This window comes from Hyposmocoma kahamanoa, unplaced genomic scaffold (assembly GCF_003589595.1).
Source record: "Hyposmocoma kahamanoa isolate Upper Pololo Valley unplaced genomic scaffold, ASM358959v1 64, whole genome shotgun sequence".
In the NCBI taxonomy this organism is placed as follows: Eukaryota; Metazoa; Arthropoda; class Insecta; order Lepidoptera; family Cosmopterigidae; genus Hyposmocoma; species Hyposmocoma kahamanoa.
Genome location: NW_020653852.1, coordinates 22,795,926 through 22,819,270, shown reverse-complemented (window position 1 = coordinate 22,819,270; position 23,345 = coordinate 22,795,926). Strand labels below are relative to the sequence as shown.

At 36.6% G+C, this 23,345-nt stretch overlaps 2 protein-coding genes across 3 annotated transcripts in view; one reads left to right on the top strand and one right to left on the bottom strand.

The window, feature by feature from the left end:
- Window positions 1-362: 362 nt before the first annotated feature.
- The window catches only part of LOC113230781 (cleavage and polyadenylation specificity factor 73), a 30,298-nt gene continuing 7,315 nt past the window's right edge, over window positions 363-23,345 (bottom strand). Inside the window, exons 9-16 of the mRNA XM_026464869.1 lie at window positions 9,896-10,025; window positions 7,352-7,527; window positions 6,516-6,656; window positions 5,746-5,854; window positions 1,859-2,043; window positions 1,510-1,635; window positions 960-1,082; window positions 363-707 (exon numbers count right to left, since the gene is read on the bottom strand). Coding sequence (XP_026320654.1) covers window positions 603-707; window positions 960-1,082; window positions 1,510-1,635; window positions 1,859-2,043; window positions 5,746-5,854; window positions 6,516-6,656; window positions 7,352-7,527; window positions 9,896-10,025 — 1,095 coding nt within the window. The 3' untranslated portion in view covers window positions 363-602. The remainder of the gene's footprint in view (window positions 708-959; window positions 1,083-1,509; window positions 1,636-1,858; window positions 2,044-5,745; window positions 5,855-6,515; window positions 6,657-7,351; window positions 7,528-9,895; window positions 10,026-23,345) is intronic.
- LOC113230782 (delta(24)-sterol reductase-like) overlaps window positions 12,057-23,345 on the top strand; it is a 13,215-nt gene continuing 1,926 nt past the window's right edge. Inside the window, exons 1-3 of one of the 2 annotated variants that reach the window (XM_026464871.1) lie at window positions 12,057-12,249; window positions 21,802-21,992; window positions 22,922-23,032. In XM_026464871.1, coding sequence (XP_026320656.1) covers window positions 21,804-21,992; window positions 22,922-23,032 — 300 coding nt within the window. In that variant the 5' untranslated portion in view covers window positions 12,057-12,249; window positions 21,802-21,803. Of the gene's footprint in view, window positions 12,250-12,352; window positions 12,539-21,801; window positions 21,993-22,921; window positions 23,033-23,345 lie in introns of those variants that run through there. The other variant, XM_026464870.1, reaches the window with a different exon arrangement.

The following is a 23,345-nucleotide window of genomic DNA, read 5'->3' as shown; positions in this document are numbered from 1 at the left end:
CTGGAACCGATCCTGTATCTTTTTGATAGCATCTTTCAAGATGCTATCTTTTAGAGATCTATTACAGAATTGGTCTTATATTGTAAAAAAGAAACCACCCGTAAGTTTATATAATACGTTACTGGAACTGTATGAGTCTCAAAACTTGACGGCGTTCGGCATTCGGTCATTTAACATGTTTGAAACTTATTGATGTTGGATTATCTCCATTATTTTTAATGGACCGTGTGTGCAATTATTATTAGCGATAGAAAGTAATTTATAAACAAATTAATACTTAAAAAATCCACCCAACAAAAAAAATTAAATAAAAAGAAACATGGAGATGTTTCTTTTTATTTAATGGTAGTATGGAGATACTACCGAGGGTATTTTAATAGGATGCGCGTGCGCACGCTTTCATACAGGCAAAGTACCGAACGCCGTCATTGTGAGAACCGCAAGGCCCATTATCCACTAAAGTAGAGTGTTGAAACAAAGATGTAATTGGGACACATTAAGCCCTCCACTCTCCACTTTGGAGGATAACGTGCCTTAGACTACCGGCGACGTTGAAGAGGGCGTCAAATTCAATCGTCCTCGTGCTTAAGCTCGGTCTGCTATCACGAAGCGGACGGCGGCTTGACCGGCGCCAACGCAGAGTACAACTTGGTGATTGCCGAGTGCACCACTCGCTCGAGGTTCTCGTCTTCCAGACAGGTCACCTCCTGGAATTCGTGTTCATTATATAACAGGGCGTCGGATACCCTTTTTAGGCTATTTTTAAGTTCAAGTTGTCAACCCATTAAATATAGAGTAACAAATATTTTTACTAAGGGTACTGCTATGTTCAAGTCACACAAGATTCCCACGGCTAGAATAGTGTAAGAAAACTTTAAAAAGTTCAAAAAATTTAGGCTAGCAAGATGGGCCTAGTCAGGTGCTGCAGGTTCATGCAATGGGTACGAGATTTGTCATACCATATTGAGCAAGTCAATATCGGCTTTCTTCCCGTCGACAGTCACGTGCAGCTTGTCGCCCTTAAACATCTTCGGCACGGAGTCCTCGCCGAACATCTCCTGCAGCATCTCGATCACACATTCCTGGCGGACACCAATCATTTACGTTGTATCCGTCCGATATACGACGGTAATGAGATAACAAAAGTGAAAAAATTATCCAGTCACAACCTACAGCGTGATTTCACCCACTGCTGTGTACAGGCCTCGGGTAGTATGTGTCATTTGCCATCCTTCTTCCTTTAGTCTCGCCCATTTACGACTCACGACTCTAACGATGTCGCCTACCCATTTCGCTTTAACACGTCTCGTATATACGCCGCTGTCTAATATACTCTTAGATAAAGTTTTTTCATATAACCTGCATTCCAAGTCCATTGCTAAATAGACAGCAGCATGTTTTGTAAATGTTGTGTTCAAAGTGTTTCCTTCAAGTATTGAAATCGTATTCCGCATGAGACAAATTGAAACAGAGGGACGTTCGGGACGAAAACAAGGATGCGTGAAATACCTTGAAGTGCATCCGGTCGAGCTTGGGCGCCAGCGGCAGGTGCTTGGGCGCGGGCAGCGACGACGCCGACAGCACGCCCGCCACCAGCGCGTCCGCGAACATGTCCGTCACCGGCTGCGCCTGCCACTGCGGGACACGGACACGACACATTACCAGGACCAATTTAGGAAAAGAACTGTTCTATTTTCTTTGTGTTCAGTGTTTTATTTTGATGATTTAAGAGTCGATACTACCTTGGCTCTAATTCTAATTTTGCCCTTACTAATACGTTCATTTTGCTTGGGTCGAGCGGCAGGGACATGGACCATTTTATGTTGGTCTTTGGATATCTGAAGTGCAAGAATCTTACCTCGACGATGATGGTGGAGTTCTCGACCGTGAGGTCGATGCAGCCGTAGAGGCGGTACTTGGTTTCGGAGAGGAACTCCACGGTGCCGGCCAGCTGGAGCAGCACGTGCCGCAGCAGCGCCGGGGAGCCGACGTAGTGGATGGACTGCCGCTGCGTCACTTCCGACTGCGACAGCTCCGTGTATTCTGGACACGGATACAATGGCTGCTAACACTAGTCCTTATTGACTTGTCGCTCTCCATTTTTGAGTCATCACCCAGTACGATTGTTGGTATAACTGAGCCATAGGGAGCAGGGGGTGCACTAAAGGAGCCTCTACACGACTACCGTACCTTTTTTCTTTCTGTACGTCTGGTGCACCCTGGGTCGAGTACTTTGCGCCAATTGGCAAACTTTTACTACGACTGCAAGAAAAATAACTCCCAAACCATATCCGCTATGGTTTTGTGCGCGGCCCGATAATAACGATAATAGTGATTATTAGGAAGGTGCTTTTGAAAAGTATGGTTTTTTTAAGTTTTGAACATAAAGTAGTAGATTTTGTGTTTTATTTATTTCATGGGAGGTACATATAAAAAAAAAAATATATATATAAAACCAGGTTGTCCCCCACTAAGTTCCAAACAGATGACCTAAAAAAAGTCTATAATCTATAATAAAACATTCAATAAAACCTAATGACAATATTATTAAAGTGACATCTCTAATGAGTGGCTGGTAGCTGTAAAGGTGAGTGAAGAAAAACTTTTATTGATGGCGCTACGACAAAAAAGTCGTCAAAGATCTGCAAGAAGCACATGGAAAAATTCGTGAGGTCCGTTGTTTTGTACCGTGGTGGCCTATTTTTTATAGCGTCTGGCACGGTTTGCTAGGAGACGTTGGTTCGAATCCAGCCGGATCGAAGTGAATTTTTTGTAAGTGTTCGATCTTTGTTTAATAACTATAAATGGCCGTGTAACATAGCAAACGTACGTGGCCCGAAGGCATTGACCTATCAACAAATGGACTTCGGGTCTAATACAAAAACCTCAGAAAAAAATGACCAAAGTTAACATACGATCGTAGTGACATGTAACGAAATATAAAAAAACTAAAACATTTAATTTCAATTGTAACGTCATTGCACTACTGCCTAATTTTGCTTGCAACAATTTAAGGGCCCAAAAACACCATATTCAGCTTCTACCGAAAACTTAACAAAATGCACCATATTTAACTTCGACTGAAAATTACTTGAACACAAGAGTAATGGAGTAGTAACAAAAACATCGATGCTGTGCCCCATATGATCGAAACAGACAGGTGACTTACCATGAGATTCGGACATATTTAGGCATAGGCATGAGTCAAATACAATCAATACTACACAAACATTTGAGTGTGAAAAATCTGTGCTCTCGGTGGATCCCACACAATTTAATTCAGGCTCAAAAAACGGATCGCAACACTTGGTACAATGCCATGCTTACCAGATTCCACAAAGGGGCGTCAAATTTGGTGTGGGACATAGTAAGAGGTGACGAAACATGGATTTATAGTTACGATCCCAAAAAAAGGAGCAATCGAGCGCATACATCTTTCGAGATACTTTTTTAAATAAAACTGGACACGTGGCTAATGTTGCTATAGAGAATCGTTGTACCGTGAATAGTGATTGGTACACGACCATTTGTTTGCCAGAACTCATCAACAATCATCTTGCACCACGATGATACCAGTTCTCACACGGCCAGACAGACAAATAAATTTTTGAAGGTGAACAACGTTGACCTTATGAACCATCCCGCGTACAGTCCCGACCTGGCACCTTGTGACTTTTATTTATTTCCAAAAATTAAGAACCACGCGGTCAACGATTTCCATCACCTGAAGAGGCTGTCGAAGAGTATGAAAAATAAGTTTCAGAGATTGCCACGGAGGAGTAGCATAAATGTTTTCAAAAACGGTTCATTCATATGAAAAACTGCATTAACGCTAACGGAGAATATTTTGACAAAAATTAAAATCCTTTCTGACCATTTATAGTATTTTTTCTTATTCATTCCGGAAACTTATAGTGCGCCCCACGTATCATCGAAGAAAAAGGTTTCCCCCGGTTCTGCAAGTCCAAATTTCCAACAAGGAATTATGGAAAAGACTTTTAATATAGTTCTAGATCAATCGAACATTGTTGCCCTAAGCTGCATTTAAAACTGATGCGAGGTGGCTTGAATTATGTTTATTATTACGCCGCGTAAACACGCGTATTCCATTCAATTAATCGATTCTAAGCAGAATATTTTTTGTTCAAGTATTTGTTGATTACAAGTAGTCGTAATATTAATATAGTAGAAAAATACTAGAATAAGATAGTTAAGTCCTTTATTTTACTTGTTTTTAAAAAATGTTGATTACTTAAAAATGAAAACTAATTTTTAGTCAACTTCAAATATTAAAATTATTGTCTTTCCAATAAAATGAGCTTATTATATAACATATTTTTGTAATAGAAGGTCTTATCGATTAACTTAAATAATGAAAACGCACGTCAATATATGAACTTGCGACTGCCTTAATTTATTTTACTAGATCGTTTTCTGTTGTTAATTGATCAAATTGATGACTGGCAAGACAGTGAAAATGTTACTGCTGACAAAATGTAGTAAAATCTTATTAATCAGAAGAGATTTACTTAATGACGGCCTCGTGTGAAATTTTTCTGATTTAATATTTATTATTTATCGGATTTCTAACTCTGCTACTCTGCATTTTTGGAGAGCATCTTAGGTGGGATAAACTAGACCACCTTCGTCCTCGAAAGCAACAAATTCATACGTATGACCAACTACTGGTTTTTGTAAAGACAGCGCACTGTTAATTCTTTGCATTATGTATTTTTTGTATTACTCGTACTACATATCCGGCGATGTATGTAATTATTTGCTCACTATATTCAGACATTCGAGGCAACATGCTGCAAAAATTATATATAATATATATTAAACGAAACGTTATAACAAAAGAGTTCTAGAATATTTTTATAATATTGCTGCGGTCATAATAATTTTCGTCCCTTTGTTTTCAAAATCGATCAGAATCGAGAGCAGCGTTGCCTAACGTATACATCACTAAATGTCAAATTTGGCCAAAGAAATGTACAAGCGGCCGTACCATGGAACTGAATGCATTATACAAAAGTGCGTTCGTTCGATTTTCATGGCGTATTAACAAAGAATCACAAATATATCGCACCAAGTAAAAGCCGCAATGTATTACAAATCATGAGGCACACACTCGATTGCATATTTGTTTTCTCGAAATTCATACAAAAACAAAAAAAATGTGTTTAAAATAAAGTATGCATCTTCTGATTACAAAATCACTTGCCCGTGGAAGGCAACGTCCCTGTTTACCCGTTTACCGACAGTTGTGGTGCTTTTGCACTTTATAATGACACAATTATGTATTCTTCGGGTTTTCGACTGGTTTATATCTACTATAACGGTCGAGCGCGTTCTGAAGCGTAGCAGCGGCAAGTAAGTGAATTTCACTTACTTTGAGCACGCGAAGTACGTACACTTGCGGCGTCTATCTAGATATATATCTGTGGTATGCAATGTTAACGCCCTATAGGTGCGGACACTTTTTAACGCAAACCCAACGTCCATTTGTTGGTAGGTCAATGCCCGAAGGAGAAAAAAATTGAGTACCTATAGCTGGTATGACTGGTAGCTATCTGTGCGACTATTAACATGATACAATATACAAGTACTACTTAAGGGTGACACTTGGTAATATTTTAAATTTCATCGTTTTCTCTTTTATACGTTCTATATCTAAGCATCTAAAAAGGAAATATATATATATATAAATAATAGCGTAGGTAGGAAAAAGAGCAGAAGACTTGCTGTTGAGATCCTGCGGCGCGAGGATGTGGTAATTGAAGTTCCTCTTGACGAGCACGCCCTGCAGCGTCTGGCCCGGCGCCGGCGCCTCCACGGCCAGCGACCCCATCACCTGTGTTCACCAAAACTGTTCTTCACACATCGCATTGTTAATACAATAGTGTATTTATTAACTCAAAAAATGGACTTTCTCAGAATCGAAGAAAAACTAATTACTCACTTCCTGCAAAAATCATTAAAATTTATATGTTATAGTTTATTATAGACACTTAAACAATTTCTCAAATATATTTAAAAATGAAATGGATTTTTTTTTTAATATTTTGAATAAGGATTATTTTGGCCAGAAATAGCTCAATGTGTCTTTGAATTTTGAGTTAATTAGACGTCTTTTAATTGGTTTCGCAATATTTTAAAGACGGTTGTTACGTAGGCTGTTGTTGCGACGGTTGTTGTTGTACTGACATTCAGCAACTGGATAATCTTGAATTCCACATATTACGAGTTACAACGCTTTATTTATATAATTGTAATTCAAGTCATTAAATCGAAATATCAAAGATAATAATATATAAAGCAGCACAATGTATATAGAAAAAAGTTATAATTATGCTTGAATTAATATCCAGTGTTGTGATTAAATTGAATATGCAATAAAAAATATTTCATTCGTTCATTCATTCAATATGCCGGCCGCAACGCTTGACCGGGGCGCGGTGGAACCACAGTAATTTCGCGAGTGTCGACTTGCGTGCGAGTGAGGGAAGGCAGACCTTAGCGGTCTTGTCCCCGCGGAAGGTGAGCGCCAGCTGCTGCGTGTTCCGCGGCGTGTGCACGGCCAGGCGGCCGCGGTGCTCGCGCTGCAGCGCCGCCTTCAGCCGCGACATCTCGTTCTGCTCGCCGTGCACCAGCACCTGAAACCGGCCGGCTGCGCGTCAACACCTTCCCACCGCGTACCTTCTCACCCTAAACGGCCTACATTTCTTTTGTAGCTATTTAAAAAATATGCATTACACTCTCTTGAAAACAATTTAATGTCGAGACGTGATAAAACGTTTATATTTCTCAAACATTCTCATTGGCCACTCAAACATACTGATTTTTTTTTTATATTACTAAGCGACGGGACGAACAAGTCGTGCGCCTGGTGGCAAGCGATACTTTTATCCATACCAGCTGCAGTGCCACTTAGAGCTTTAAATCGCAAAGTTCTTAGGGGCATTGCCACTGCGCCCGTCACCCTGAGACATAAGTTGACAAGTCCCATGTGCCTGTAATTTCACCAGCACCCTTACCCTTCAAAACAGGAACGCAGTAATGCTCATATCACTGGTTGGCGGAGAAATAAATAAGTACTTCCCTGGACGGACTCTTTCACAAAGAGCTCTACTGCTACTAATTTACTTATAGGTTACTAATTACCATATTTTATTCCATCAAAGCAAAATATTTAACACATTATTGGAAGTTGCTGTCACTTCTATAACTTGTATGAGTGACCATCGCCAAAGCCTTTAGTCTATATTTTGCGCTACAAAGAAACAGTTCATCGTTCAGAAAATAGTTGTTAAATTAAGCATGAGAAATCAAAATCACGAGTTGGACTCACAACGTGCGGTGGCTTCAAGATGTTGATGAACTCGGAAGTCTGCTGGTAATCCGTATGCGCAGAGAACGAGATATAATCAACAGACATCTTGAGCGGCAGCTTCTGTCCCGACATTGACGTTATTTCCTCTGGTTCGGAGAGGATTGTTTTCGCCAGGGTGCCTTCAACGCAGTAGCCTGGGCACCGGTGGGAAGGATTGTCATAATGTATTATTATTAAAGGAGTGCAGCTCTGTAACGGTTTTTGACAATAGACAAAAGACATTTTTTTCGGACCTAAATAGCGTTTTTTTTTAAAGAAATCAACGTTTCGGGTTATTTACAGGTCTCAGGGTGTATTTGCACCGGCGAGGCGAGACGAAACAAGACAAGGCGAGACGATTTTTAAAACTTGTATGGCAAAATATCAATTCTCTCCTAACGCATCTTGGGTGAAAATGGTCGGCATTGACGAGGATGCGCGAGACGAGATTTGAAACATTTGTTGATGTAACATTGAACCGTATGCTGCCTTCATAGACTCTTTATTAACTCTGAAACGGAAACACGATACACGATGTCTCGTACGATGTTTTCAAAAATTTGTAATCACGACACCATTTTAAAAAAGGTATACTTTTATTTCAGACAAAAATAAACAAACTACAGTCAATGAAAAATATATAGTCCTGGTGGCATACATGTATCCATATCATTTTCGTAAATATTTATACAATGCCTATTATATTATATTTGCTTTAAAATGTACACGATTGGGATTGTGATTTTATCATAATTATGTAACCATTTTTAAAACATTGCATCGTTTTCAAAAATATATATACTAATAATAATAATAATAATAAAATCTCTTTATTGCCTCCAATGTAAACTGAACTTGTACAAAAAAAAAACGATAATAAATAAAACTTAAATGACAAATAAACTTATATTAAATGACGTAATAAACAGGAGGCAAAAGGAGGTGTCTCAGCTGGTGCTGCGCCTGTTGATGACAGTTGCAGCGCTGGTTTTCAGTCACCCCCTTCTCCCTTAGATGGAATGCGGGATAATAGTATCGAGGACAGGGCTTTATCAATTAGGATTATGTATCAATTTAAATCTAACATACTATTTATCTAAATACGAACATATATATGTGTGTGTATACACAATATAGTTGTAATATATAAACATACCAGCGCCAGTTGTAAACTTTTTTATGTGTATTTTGCTAGTTCGCAATATTTGCCCTGGGATAAAAGATTATATATAAAAAAAATATTTTCGAAAAAGTAATTTTTATTTATTTATATTATTTTATCTTAGAAGGTACAAACAGCTTATATCACAACATGATTATTTCTTCTTACAGTATCTGCATCTGATTCTTCTTCCTTTAATATATTTAATAATAAGAATTTGCGGGACATGGTACTTTAGCCGCGTGTTTATCGCTAGACTATACTAACTATACTGTGTCTTTACTATCCATAACCAAGAGTGCGAGCTCGCAATGGCAATTTTTGGTCGAAATAGGTCGGCGAGATTTCAATTCTTTCCTCGCCTCGTCTCGTCTCGCCTCGATGGTGGAAAAGTACGTTCACTTTCCACTCTCACTCACACACAGGTTTGTTAAAAATAATCTCAGTACTAAAGTACATGGAATTACATCCATTTGACAAGTTTTATAGAAATCGATTCAATCCCTAGTTTGCTTCCGTTGGAGGAGGAATATTTTCTTCAAATTTAAATGGGACCACTACCGACGTCCTTCCAACAAAAAAAGAATCATCAAAATCGGTTCACTAATTTCGGCCGAAGTCATCGCGTAACATACATACAAAACAGAATTGAGAACCTCCTCCTTTTTTTGAAATCGGTTAAAAAGTTTCATTTCCAATGTTTAGCCATCGGCAAAACCTAAGAATCCAATAGACAATATACAGTTACACTAAAAATAGCTCACCTCTTATATAGACAACCAAATCAACCTAGTGTTGCCAATTTACAACTATCATTGTTACTACTACACGAACTAACTGCCTTCTGGTATTCTTGATTCGTGTATATACTCGCCTTTTAATCACTACTGGTAGACATTACTTGAGTCAAGCCTTCTGCTGCTCAATGTCACAGTTAGAATCACCATCTTCATCAGTTGGTCCTAGATCTTTCTTACCTAAGGGCCATAGTCCGTCACTTCACCCATGCATCGTAGGCAGTTTTTTTTTAATTGTATTATTGTCGTAGTATTTATACTTACATACCATGGCAATTGCCATTTTTATAGTGTTGATTTTTACCTCTTGGTCATTTAATTTAATATTTGGATATTTACCTGGTGATAGCAGGTGAGTGGAGGAACACTGAATCTCAAAATACAAGCTTTTGCTTAGTTCGGGATTCGGGAGTTTTAAACATTTTACATAAGTAACACGTACAATCATAGAAATAAGTATTTTATGTAACGTACCTACTGTTTTTTATTTTACTGAATGTGTATATGAATTAAATAAATAATATTATTATTATTAATTTTTGTTAAAAAAAAACAACCACATACCTGCAATAATAACTCCGTTCTTGGGGTCAGTGCACCAGCACTCAAAGAGCTCTCTGGACAGGCCAGACTGCATCATGCCCGGGGAGGCCATGATCACGCAAGGTCCGATATCCTCAAAGTGATCAATGCCCTGGAATTGAAGAAATTGAATCAATATAACGAGACAATTGATGATGATATAATACTTATTTAGTAACTAACACCAATGAAAACTATAAAATTGAACGACTTGAAAATAACAAATAATAAAAGGAAAGTAATTAAACTTGACTAGGTACTATTTTTACATTTCTTATGGGCTGTAGAAACCGTTAATCAACTTTATTTTCCTGCTATAATTATTTTAACATTGTATGTATGCATGTAAACACTTTATTGTACAACAAAACAAATTACATATTTTTAACAAGAAATAAAACGTTATTGTGTACAAAGACTTATCCCATAAAGGGATTTCTTCCAGCTAACCTTTGATAATTGAAAGGAAAAGCTCCTGGATCGGCAATAACATCTAAAAAATCATGAAACTGAATGCTACATACTCAATAATTACAAGAATAATTTTATTATATTAAAAGTATACACGTATACATAACACTAAGTAAGTGATGATACACTAATACATATATAAATACATGGTAAAAAGAATGTATAAAATAAGACTATCAATAAATATGTGAAATGAAAATTAATATTTTTGTAAGCTCTAACATGAGGAGTCTGAATAATACCAAGGTTTCAAATTCATTCATTATTAAGTAGGCAGAATGTCGATTCCCGGAGCGCAGCAGTCATTTCTTTCTTTTTCACACAGTTTTGCAAGTTTGCGCGCTCAACATTTTACAATTTAATAATTTTTCTCATAGACTTAACATAACATTATTATCTCGAGACACAGATATTAACTCCAAATCTGGGCTGCGTCACTACCTATAGAATTTTATTTTTTATGCTACGAGTAGTAATTCCATTCGAAGATTGTGCAATTTCAGTGGATGCCAATAAAGTTTCGCTGGCTACGCTTCAATAAATATTTGCTCTTCGGAAATTAATTTTAAATAAAATAAATATAAAACTATTTTAAGTCGACTCTATTTCGAACCGTTGTTGGAGGGAAAAAAAAAACGATTCTCACATTTTCGAACTCCTATATATGTATATGACATTATATTAATTGTGTAACAAAGCTCAAATCATTAAATATTTTTAATATGAAATTACAAAATTTGTTACGGCCACAGTGATATCTTATTAATTATTAGTAGAGTTGCAACGAGTATTCGGTTACTATTCGGTTTTTTTTTTGCTATTTGGCCGAATATCCAATATCTACCTAAAAACAGTGGGAACAAATACGAAAAAAAAACAAGTTATCTTGTAAGCTTTTATTAACGCTGAACATACATTGTAAATTCGCGAAAGCGTAAAAGATATTGAAAAAAGGTAACACATATCAAATGAAAAGTACCTATTTATTATGTAGTTTAGACAGACTAAATAAACGCTAACAAAATCAACTAATTACTTATTATTTGCTAACCAAAATAAAATTAAATGCTATTATTGAAGTGAAATAAACAATTACTTTTTTCATTATGTCTTAAATTTAAAATATAAACAAGAAAATTAAAGTTTGATTATGTACAAAATTATTTCATGAAAAAGCTAATAAGCTGCAATTATTCGTGACAATTTTCGTGCACGCGTTAATCAAGCCGAATAGCTAGACCGAATATTTATAATCGTTGCAACACTAATCTGTTGTATTCTTAGTGGTGTACGTGCGTGTGTCTAAGTAGCATTATCCAAATAAATAATTATAGCTTCAAGTCAAGGTATTTTATGGATAAACAAAGTAAAACGTCACAACACACGACTCGTAGCCGTCCAGTCTGATAATCAAATATCATATTACTTTATTATGTCACAGACCGGTCTATCGCTACTATAACTCTGCTCAAGGTTAATATGTATATCATAAAACACCTACAGTTAATAGACAACGATAAAAACATTAACCTTTCTATACATTGCTTCTTTTCTAAGGCATTTAGTGAATAATCACTTTCGAAAGCACGCAATGAACATCAAATATTCATGATAATGTTATATTAGGTTTTGCTTCCAAGATGTCTTATTTACTTCGCACATTTACAGAGCCCGTTTATCTACGCTTGGTGTAGCTCAAAACAGTTTACTAATAAACTGTTTTGAGGTTTTATCTCTATGGTTATACAAAGGGAAAGTTTAAATCGTTTTTTAAAGACTGTATTCTGTAATGTTTATAACATTTTAGGAATAGTTTTGGTTGAAGTGTTGAACATTTTGTGGTAAAAAGTTTTCTAGTAAACAAAGTAAGTATCAAAAAAATATATTTGCAAAAATCGCCATGCTTGGCTATCTCCTGGGTTTATCTCTTAATAAGTTTCTATAACACCCACATAAAGGTACAATGTCCACCTTATTATCATTTGTATACAACGTGTTCGCCAATAGATAGCACGGTATAAAAGATATTATCGCCAGCTCTGATTTTGATAATTCGCAAGCCGGACTTACGCCGCGCCGGCCGGTGATTCGTCGCGACATTTGCAAGCCAGCGCTGTTTATCACTCGTCTCAGCTTGATAAATCACAATCCCAGGTAATCAAATTAATTGCTTTTTTTGTGAAATTACATACATAAATTATTCACGTCTTTGGAATCTTATTAGAGTAGGCGGAGATTACTTAAAGCCACTTTAGACGATCCTGCTAAACATCTTTTACTCCACTTATTTAACATTTTTTTATACAAGCCCTCATTATTAAAAACCTTCTAGATTCTAGATCTGAATTCAATCTTTCAATATTATTATCCACGCTGACTCTATAGATGCTTAAAGTCCTGCGAGGACTATACCACTAATATCATAAACTATAACTTTTGTTTCATGACTTTAACTGCCTCTGTGGCCGAACGGTTACCATGCTGGTCCGCCACGCAGAAGCCCCGGGTTCGATCCCCGGGCCAGGAGACATATTTGAATGGCCTACATGTACTTTCTCGGGAGTTTGGGTGTCTATGTGCGTATCCATGGCAGTCGCGATACATAGTTTCCCTAGTGCGAGATTTACGTTATTATTATTATAGTATCCACGTTTATAATTAGTAGTACTTTTTACCTGAAATACAGTAATTTCCTAGTTCAGGTACATGTGTTATTTTTACATTAAATAGCATAAGTAGTCTTTAGTTTTCTCTGTACATTATGTTACTGAATAAACAATTTTATTTATTTATATTATTATTTATTACTTTTAATAATTGATCAGATTTTATTTCCGTATAAAAATAGAAATGTATAGTGGCAGCTTTGTGCGGTGACAAGAGAAAACGGAGATCATCGGGGAGAACGCTTTCACGTTTGAGCTTACTGCCAAATATAGATATAAAAAGTGTCAGAGATAGTACAACAAAAACCTACAAGTTTCTTTTTCATAAATTTGTTACGGTATATAAATAATCACTACTGCAACGATCTGATAGGCACTGCCACTGTACCGGTCACTCCGAGACTTAAGTTGACAAGACCCATGTATCCATTCAAATAAATGGACGACGGGCCTAATACAAAAGCAATTCCTATGGATAGGTGCGTTGCTTTCCACCAGAAGTACGACGTGTTCGTCCCGTCACTTGGTATAATATAAAAATCCACGGTTTATCGGACTTGGTTAATTGTTTACGTAGAGCTAAAAACAGAAAGGCTGCTATCAGACAGACTGCATTTATGCAGTTACCATGTTCAATTCCTTGTAGTCTCGGCTTCAACTGAGTGCAGTCGAGACTTCGACTGTGTACAATTTGTTGTGTAATTTATAATATATAATCCGAGAATCGAAAGCAGCAATTAGCATATTAAATATATAATTTTCATCTTAACAACTGCTTTGGTAGTATTTTAAAAGTTTTCTGCTAATCATTTAGACGGTAATTTTTTCTTTTTATAAGAATAATAATTATAGGAAATGAAACTATTTTCTCGGATTTAAATCGCGAATATTTGTTTTTTCAAACAAACCGACGTTTCGGGCCCTTTACATGTCCCATGGTCACGGTTGACTGAGGTGGTACAGTCTTCAACCAGCTATGTCTAATATTGATGCAAACCACCCTATTTTTTCACTATAGTTACAATAGTTATTAATTAAATACCTTATTTTTAATTTTACAAAGAAAACTTTCCAATTTACGTTACATTAAGTTTTACAAATTATTTTATTAAATGAATTTTTATTAAGTTCAATTTATTATTAATTATTAATAGAAATTAGAATAAACTAAAACATATTAATTATTACTGCAGTCTTATGTCTGTTTGGGATTTTTCATTAGAGAAAATACTGGATCCCAAACTGGTGGTACGGAGAAATCTTCCCCGTTGAAATTAGGATGTTTTTTTTAATTTCAATGGCCTCTCGCAGCATCCTGGGTAGATAACGGACTTCGACTTTTTTTTTTTTGCAAGGACCTGGGGTTTGTCAAACTTCATTGAATGTGCAGGTTTATCCATGACATGCTCGCCGACTGCAGACTTGTTTACGCGACGGTGTTTGACATCAGCTATATGTTCTTTGACGCGGGTACAAATACTTCGCTTTGTTTGTCCAATATGAGAGAGACCGCACTCACAGTCAAGCTTGTAAACTCCTGCATCCTGTAAGGGGATGTTACATTTCACGGGTCTCAGGAACTGAGAAATCTTCCTCAGGGGCTTGAAATAGGTCTTGATAGATGCGCGCCTGAGGACTCTTCCGATCTTGTCTGTAACACCTCTCACGTAAGGTAAGATGGCAGGTCTTCGCTTGATTGTTTGTGGTTTCACACGGGGCCTGTGGCATTGGCGTGGAATCTTCAACTTATTCGCATGTAGGACTTGCTTTATATCTTGAAGTTTCAAGCCAGTTAGCTAGCGTGGGCATGTTGAAAAAACAAATATACGCCATTTAAATCCGGAAAAATAGTTTCATTTCCTACGTGTAACAATCGCGAAAACCTAAGAACTCGATAAGAATAATAATTATTTATTTATTTTTGGACAACACACACGGTCAAGTTTTGTCTTTTTCCCCCTATATGTTCTATTATTTTTATTTTTATTTAAAATCTAAATTAATTGCTGCATATACGCCTATGATGGCACAACATACAATATAAAAAGTTCTATGGCAAAACAACGTAAGTTTCACTGTGTATGCCGATGTTGTGTCCAAATAAATAAATAAATTATCTTCTGTTTCCCAATATAACAATAATGGATGAATTCATATAGCGCAATTACGTATTTATTTTCAATTACGCCGCAATCAGTGATACAATAATCAACACTCTTCCGTATGATAGTGTCTATGTTAAACACAGATTCTTTTAAAGTACCGTTTAATTTACCAAAAGCGACAACCGACATTCTGAAATAGTTGTGGATTTGTTTTTATCTCAATTTCAGGTCCAGTCACCTTTATCGTCTTCTGGACAGCAACGTAATTATAATTTATCTATCCACGAGGCATATTTTCGTTCTTGACTTTCTTTTTTGACTGGATTACGTCACCGGCATGGAGTAACAGTAATTAGAGTAACACTGTGCTTCCATTTCGATATCAACCTTTACAGTAAGCTCCTGTCCTAAGCGAATGACGACTGCATGCAGTCCGTTTGATAGCAGCCTAAGGGTCCCAGTCTACTTCCTTGAGGAACACCACAATAGTTTTGTTCACATTAGCATTTACATTGTACATGTTCAGGGCTTAGGGCTTCGTAATACGTTTTACAGATAGCTTTATCAATGTCCACATTATCTCTATTACGTTAGTGATTTCAGTCATTAAATCAAAACACGCAAGTATTATTGAACTGTTTTTACGAAACCTGAATAGGTCGTTGTTTTCTCAATCTTCTTGAAATGGGCACAGCGATTATTGGACAGAAGAAAGAAATCGGTATAGTCTACTCTTTGTAGCCATAATTAGCAATAAAATATAGCTTTCGGGAAACACAGATACCGGTAACATTCCTTTACTGTATGCATTAGGAAGGAGGAAGCAAAACACTTTTCTTTTATGATACCAAGAGATAAGCGATACGCCTATCCATAGCAGTTGCAGTGTCACCCTGAGAGATAAGTTGAAAACCATATGTCCGTAATTTCACCAGCGCAGCGCTCAAACCCTTCAAAACTGGAACGCAGTAATGCTCACATTACTGCTTGGCGGCAGAAATAGGTAAGGTGGCAGTACTTCCCTGGACGGACTCTTTCTACTTCTTGCTAACGAGTGGTAAGTCATTGACACAAGGGTAGAGCGCTCCGGATTATCTAGTAATAATAATTGTAAAATTCCTGCGTACACCTCGTAACTGTATCCGATGGAAAACCGACAAGCAAGCTACTTTTCTGCGGTGATCAAGGCTTAGAAGCTTCCTCTCTACAAGAGAATCGTTGCCAATTCCTTTGCTTGTCGCTCCACCGAGTCCAAGGCAACAAACTGGTGTCGGACAGAGCCGTCACAGATATGACAGCAGTACTTACTACAAGACCGAACTTATGCTTGATAAAAATGTAAAAGCTAATAACAATAATAACAATTTTTAACCAGGCTAAATAAAATAAATCGGTAGAGCATTATGGGTATTTAACGGAGCACAGAGACAATCGCAGCAACTACGATCTAAAAGTAAATACTTTAAACAGAAACTGCCGGAGATTCTGTAGTGCTACATAAAAAACCTATCTCGATCACGCTTAAGACGGAAGTTACCGGATGTCGTTCAGTTATTACCATATTTGGTCATAAAAATGGATGGCGAGAAGAGTTATCTACATTCAAAACGATTAATTATGTCACTTAGGGACTGGTGGTCCTCGCGATATCGGGTCGGACGATTGTATGTACGCTTCGAGCGCGCTAAACGGAATTGACTAGTGTATCATGTGTGTTTTTATTTTCAGACAACAGGGAAGTCCACATTTGTTACTAGCAATAATATTCTGATGAAAAACCCAAGCAGACATAACACTGCAGCACTAATTGATATATTTTAATTTATTCTAGCTACCATAATAATGAATAATAAAATTTGATTAATAAATAATTCATATTGTTAAAATAAAATTATTTGTAAAACATAATACGTAGCGTAAATTGGAATATTCTTTAGAAAATTTTAAAAATAAGGTATTTAATTAATAACGTGCCAAAGAAGTGAAAAGAAAAGCGTGAAAGAATATTAGACATAACTGGTTGAGGACGTCTCAGTTACCCGTGACCATGGGACTTGCAAATGGCCTGAAACTTTGGGTTTGTTTGAAAAAACAAATATAAGCGATTTAGATCCGAAAAAATAGTCGAGTTCAGGTTTTCGCGATTATTACACATAGGAAATATCCTGTATAATAATCGCGAAAACCTAAACTCGATAACGATATTATTATCATAGAACCATAAAATTAACATAAAGTCGCTCATAGACCTTGCTTCAGACGCGGGGCGAAAGTTGGTGCATACAAAACAGAATGAATTTTCCTGGCAATGGTTTCGAGTATTGGGTTGGAGCACACATCTTCGAGCAGTGAGGCCGAGTTTTCGCGCATAATGGCGTAAAATTCATCATCATTCTCAATCTTCTTCTTCATCACTCTAACTCTCATCATCATTGTTATTAGAAACAAAAATAAACTTGCGACTATGCTCAGACCTTATTAAGTTAACTCGAAACTTGTAGGGCACTGCATAGGTTTTATAATAAAATTTCAGAAATTGTACAAAATTTATCAGAAAAAAACGTTTCAAGCTCTTGTTAAAAATATAATTAAAAAAGCTTATTATGAAATCAATGAATACATAGATAATACGAATGCATAGTGTACTTCCGGCTATTGAATGTCTGTAATGATATAAAATTTCTAGGTGAAATTTATCTGCTAAGGACTAGTGGTTTTTGTTTCAATGTAACGATTTCAAGTGTAATTTGATTACCTACGAAATAAAGATACTTAGTTTGATTATGCCTATAGTCGGTTCAAAGGCTGCACGTATAGAAAACTTGGCAGTATAACAGTGTAGGAACATTTTTTTACTTATTCACTACAGTACAGTGTTCTGGTACTACCGCCTGACCCTTAAAAGGGTACATAGCTTTTTGGCAATCGTTTTTGCGAAGCACTCGATGCAGCGACCTTCTGTTAATTTGATTCTAAGAATCGACATGTCAAGGAATATTCATCGACGCGGATGAGTTGATAATTATGTATATTATCTACCACAACAAATTATCGTTAAATTATTTAACAATGATAACAATCCGATAGTGTTCTGGTAAATTATCACATGTCGTAGTTTTTTTTAGACTCAGTAGTTCAGTGAGAGTGTACAAGTGTCGACAGGTATTTGTATTATAAACTATAAAAATATTTATAATTTCTGAGAGTACCCTGAGACCCATGCCCTGCAGTGGGACGTCTATAGGTTGCTGCAGAGAGTAGATGTTATAAACAAAAATAAAATAAAATTTTCATTTACAATTCGTAGACGTGTTTGAAGCAATCATTCAGAAATCACTGTTTAAAAATTTAAAATTTTTAATAATAATTGAATTGCATTAGTGTAAACCAAAGGTTCTCAAATTTTTTTGCTGGTGTACCACGTGCTAATTGTTTCTGTTTTGCGTACACACCCCGCCTTTCTAATATGGATTTTTTACAAATTCGTCAACTTCAAATGTGTATTTGACATCTGACATACATACTCACTTTGATAACTGTAGAGTACGAAACTTTATAAAAAAATACACGTTAAGTTTTATAGATTTACCTAACCAGCCATAGTTCCATGTCTTATTAGTTGTGAAATATTTAGTTCGTAGGTAATGCCTGTGTCTATTATAAGAAATTATTAAACTAATGTTAATGCCTGTGTCTATTATAAGAAATTATCAAACTAATGTTAATGCCTGTGTCTATTATAACAAATTATTAAACTAATGTTAATGCCTGTGTCTATTATAAGAAATTATCAAACTAATGTTAATGCCTGTGTCTATTATAAGAAATTATTAAACTAATGTTAATGCCTGTGTCTATTATAAGAAACTATTAAACTTTTGTTATTCCATTGATGGAAAATCAAAATTTTGTTGTACCGATACCCTGTTAAATAAACAACACGTAATGAAAAATGTAAATAACATTTATTAATAAGAGCGGTGTAGCCCTGAGAGGAAACGGTTGCTTCGCTATTGAGAGATCGAAGTTCGAATCCCTGTGGTGGCATGTACCTATGACTTTCTAAGTAGCGTACATTTGAAGGAAAACATCGTGATGAAACCTACACGTCAAAAAAGAACCACAACTCTGGAAAACGAGTGAAATTTTCAAGCCGCATAAGGCCTGAAATGGTGAATCACGGTTTTAAGAGCCCTTCTTTGTTTTATATTATGTAGGCAGCAAACAAGCATACGGCCCGCCTGATGGAAAGCGGTTATCGTCGCCTATGAACGCCTGCAACACCAGGGTCATCACGAGCGCGTTGCCAACCCTTTAGGACTCTTCTCAAACCCCTTTTGAAGGACTCAATGCTGTATTCCTGCGGGAAAACCCCGACAGGGAGTTTATTGCACAACCTAATTGTACGTGGGAGAAAGCTCCTCTGGAACCGTACAGTACGAGATCGACTCGGTTCCAGAGTGTGAGGATGGACTCCCTGCCGGTAGCGAGCAGTGCGGTGATAAAATGTTGCTGTTGGCATCATGACAAACAGTTCTACAGAACATTGTCCTTCTTAGAGGAGGCGTACGCCAGTAGAACACATAATCGGTTGGCGACGATGATGATGAATTGATGAAGTAATATTTAATACAAATATTATTAAATTTATATTGCCAACATGAATCATTAATGGCCCTAGCATTATGCGTTAATCTTTTATCGAGTTATCAAAACGTGTCACAATCATATTTATCACCACAGACCAGTGTATTAATAAAGTGTTGTTCGTGATTTACAATTCACTCTTTGGATTACGTTACTTTTAAATGTCGAATATTGAAACAAATATTTAAGAATATAGTAACGGTTGAGAATGTAATTAAACTTCCAAGTAATTCGTAGGCCACAGACCTCTGCATATACACGCTAGCGTCAACGGCCTACTGGCCATAGTAGCCGACAGTGTTAACGATCCATTTCTTGGACATGTTAAACATTGCTTATGGTGGGTAACCTCTACTTGGGCATTCAAATCAATCGACTAGCGTGCCCAGAGGCTTATAGGTTACTCGGATTTAGTAGAGATCCCCGATTTAGTAGAGAGCCTGCTTATCGGTATTCTACAGGATATATTTAAACCATTTATTTGGTTGGTTAATGGTTTAAACGGTAAATATATAACGGAGAGTGTGCGATGGAATTGCAAGATTTGATTCCGCCTTCCCCTTTCCATCATCCGGGGACTAGACGTGGACTGGGGTTCCTCCCCATGTTTTGGACATTCCCAGAATTCGCACGAAGTGTTTCGCTTCCACAATGAATTCACACTAATTAATATAAATATTATTAAATAAATATTAGACAACATCACATGCATTACTCCGATCCCGAAGTAAGTAACTAAAGCACTTGTGTTATCGAACCCGGGACCTCAGAAACAGAGAGAAGAGAGAGACGACACCATGAAAACCGGTCTGCAAACCACTTGACTGTGGAGGTCGTCAATATGGTCTTTTGTTGGCCGAAATAAATGCTTCTAATTATTTTGAGGATCTATTTTAGAAAGGGGAACTATTTTTTCTTATTCAAAACGCGTTTCGGGCCCTTTACAGGTACCATGCTCAAGGCTGACTTAGATGGTAAAGTCATCAACCACTTATGTCTAATATTAATACAAATCACCCTGTTGTGAACTATAGTTCCCAAAGTTACTATTTAAATACCTTATTTTTTATTTACCAAAGAACCTTCCAATTTACGCTACAAACGATTTGCAAATATTTTATTTTAACAATTATGATAATTCTTCTATTACTGAATTAAATTTGTTAAATGAAAAGAATTTAGAAATAAAATAAGCCATAATGAGTCTTATGTCTGGTTCGGATTTTTTATCAGTAGAATTTAAAAAAATTCTGTTTAAAGTTTATTTATTTATGTTTATTTTTTTAATAATAAAAAAGTGTTATGAATGAACCAGCGAACCCCGCACTAATCTCTAGACTTGTATCGCGAGATCCAAAATGGAAAACCACATAATTTATAAGAACGTGTGTGGTTATGTGTGGAGGTGTCTGTGTGTTATGCGATAGTGTCTTTAATTATTTAATATTAAGTCCCCAGTTTGTTGATAATCAATATCTAACAACCATAGTTCAATTTTTTGTTTAAATTGTCGTGTAGTCAGTTTCTTAACTTCAGGAAGCTTACGGCAAATAGTGTTATAAAGTGGAAGTGTTGTGAAATGGGAGTCTTCGGGCGAAACTGGTTTTAACTCCCGGGTATAGAAGGTCGTAAATGCGACGTTTTAGGGATGTTTCGTATTCACTCGATTTTATTGTTCTTTTATACACTACTGAGGCTGCTTTAAGAATTATATCTGACTCACACGAAGGACTTCACCACTTTTAAAACTAAGCGTTGTACTCTCCCAAAATCATACATACTGGATATTAAGGTGGTGGTACCACCATCCCTGTTCAAATTAGGATTTCTTTTTTATTTCAATGACCTCTTGCAGCATCTTGGGTAGAAAAGACCCGACGAATTATAAATGCCGTATCGAGTTGCACCCCTTTCTGCATTCGTGCTGGACACGACATGGATGCAACTACTATAAGTGGTTAATGCTGTTGTTATATTATATTATGCCTCTTTTTTGCAGCCATGCTCCCGAAAGCCATAAAATCACGCTTGATAAAATGGCTCGAAGACCACCGTGAGCTGGTGGTGCTTCTGTTCTGTTTGCCAGCAAGCTTCATATTTACCATGCTCATGAAAATACGCGCAAACATGGGACGTTCGTCCAGAAAAAGCAACAGCCACGAAAGCGCAGTGCGGGAAATACAGAAAAAAGTGAGTTTGCATCGTCTCTCCATAGCTACCGTGCACAAATAATTGTAGCTCCAGTGTAAAAATGTTAACTTCCTTAAGTCTTTCTCGCTGAGACACACTGGGATTGTTTATAAATTGTCCTAAAATGATGCTTCTAAAAAAAAATAACAATGGTACGTACTGCATTAAGGTCGCCAAATAAGAAATTACAAACGAGAGCCCATTAGAAGGCTTCAATAACTCGAGTTTTGTATTTTTTTACCGCCCGGATACATACAATGCTTTTTCATCACATTTGCGAGGAAATAATTACAATGTTTTTTTCTTGTATGAATAAATATAGTTCACAACACAACAATCATGGATTTTGCAAATGGCGAGAATTTTTTTTTATCAACAGATGGCCAGCTTTTCATAGATAATACAACTCCAAATAAAATGTTGTAAAAAGCAAAAACAAAAAGATTATAGAAAAATTTGTTCAATTTTTACAAAAAATAATTAAAATAATACAAATCTTAATAATAAGTATTTAAGTAGTATATGGCTGAATTGCAATTAAATTTCTGTTTAGATAACATTTTAAGCTAAAGTTTTAATTTTGAACTTAAGTAACCTTACTTGAACCTGACCTATTATGTAAGGAAGTACGTCGTGCTACAAATTAAAAAAAAACTCCTTATAGACCATTGCTGTAATAGAAAGAAAAAAGGCCCGAAGGTTTTATTTTGGGGCATTATAGTCAAGTTAGCCACGATGCAATCATAATATTTACGAGCAAGTGTGATGAAAAATGAACAATACAAATACGTTACGCGGCCCCTAGTTACTTCAATACAAGACTCATTGCAGAGGTATAGGAAACAATAGAAATCGCATCAACTATATCATAAAAAGTCAAGGGCATTAATATCGTAATCTCAAATGGAAACTGCATTGCGTCATTGCAGGTACAAGCCTGGAACAAGCTGCCAACCAATCGGCGGCGACTGCTGTGCACTTCGCGACCCAATTGGCTCTCATTATCCACAACATTCTTCCAGAAACATCTACATCACCAGGTTTGGATTATTTTGTTTATAATTACAAGTGTTCTAGGTCTTAAGGTTAGCCAGTTTGAGTAGGATCACCTTCACTTCAGCAGAAGACCTTCCCCCAGTCTTCGGTCCAACATATGGGTAATCTGACCAAGCTGTGTTTTCTCGTATGCAGTCGCCACTTGAGAACACTTCGGCCCTAAGGCCATCTGTTCTATATAATGTGCCTCGCCCTATCGACTTACATAAAAAAACATGGCGACCACAACTGTCAAGAAAATCGTTCAATGGATGGAGAAAAGTCACCACGAAATTACTGAACACTGGCCTCCCCTAA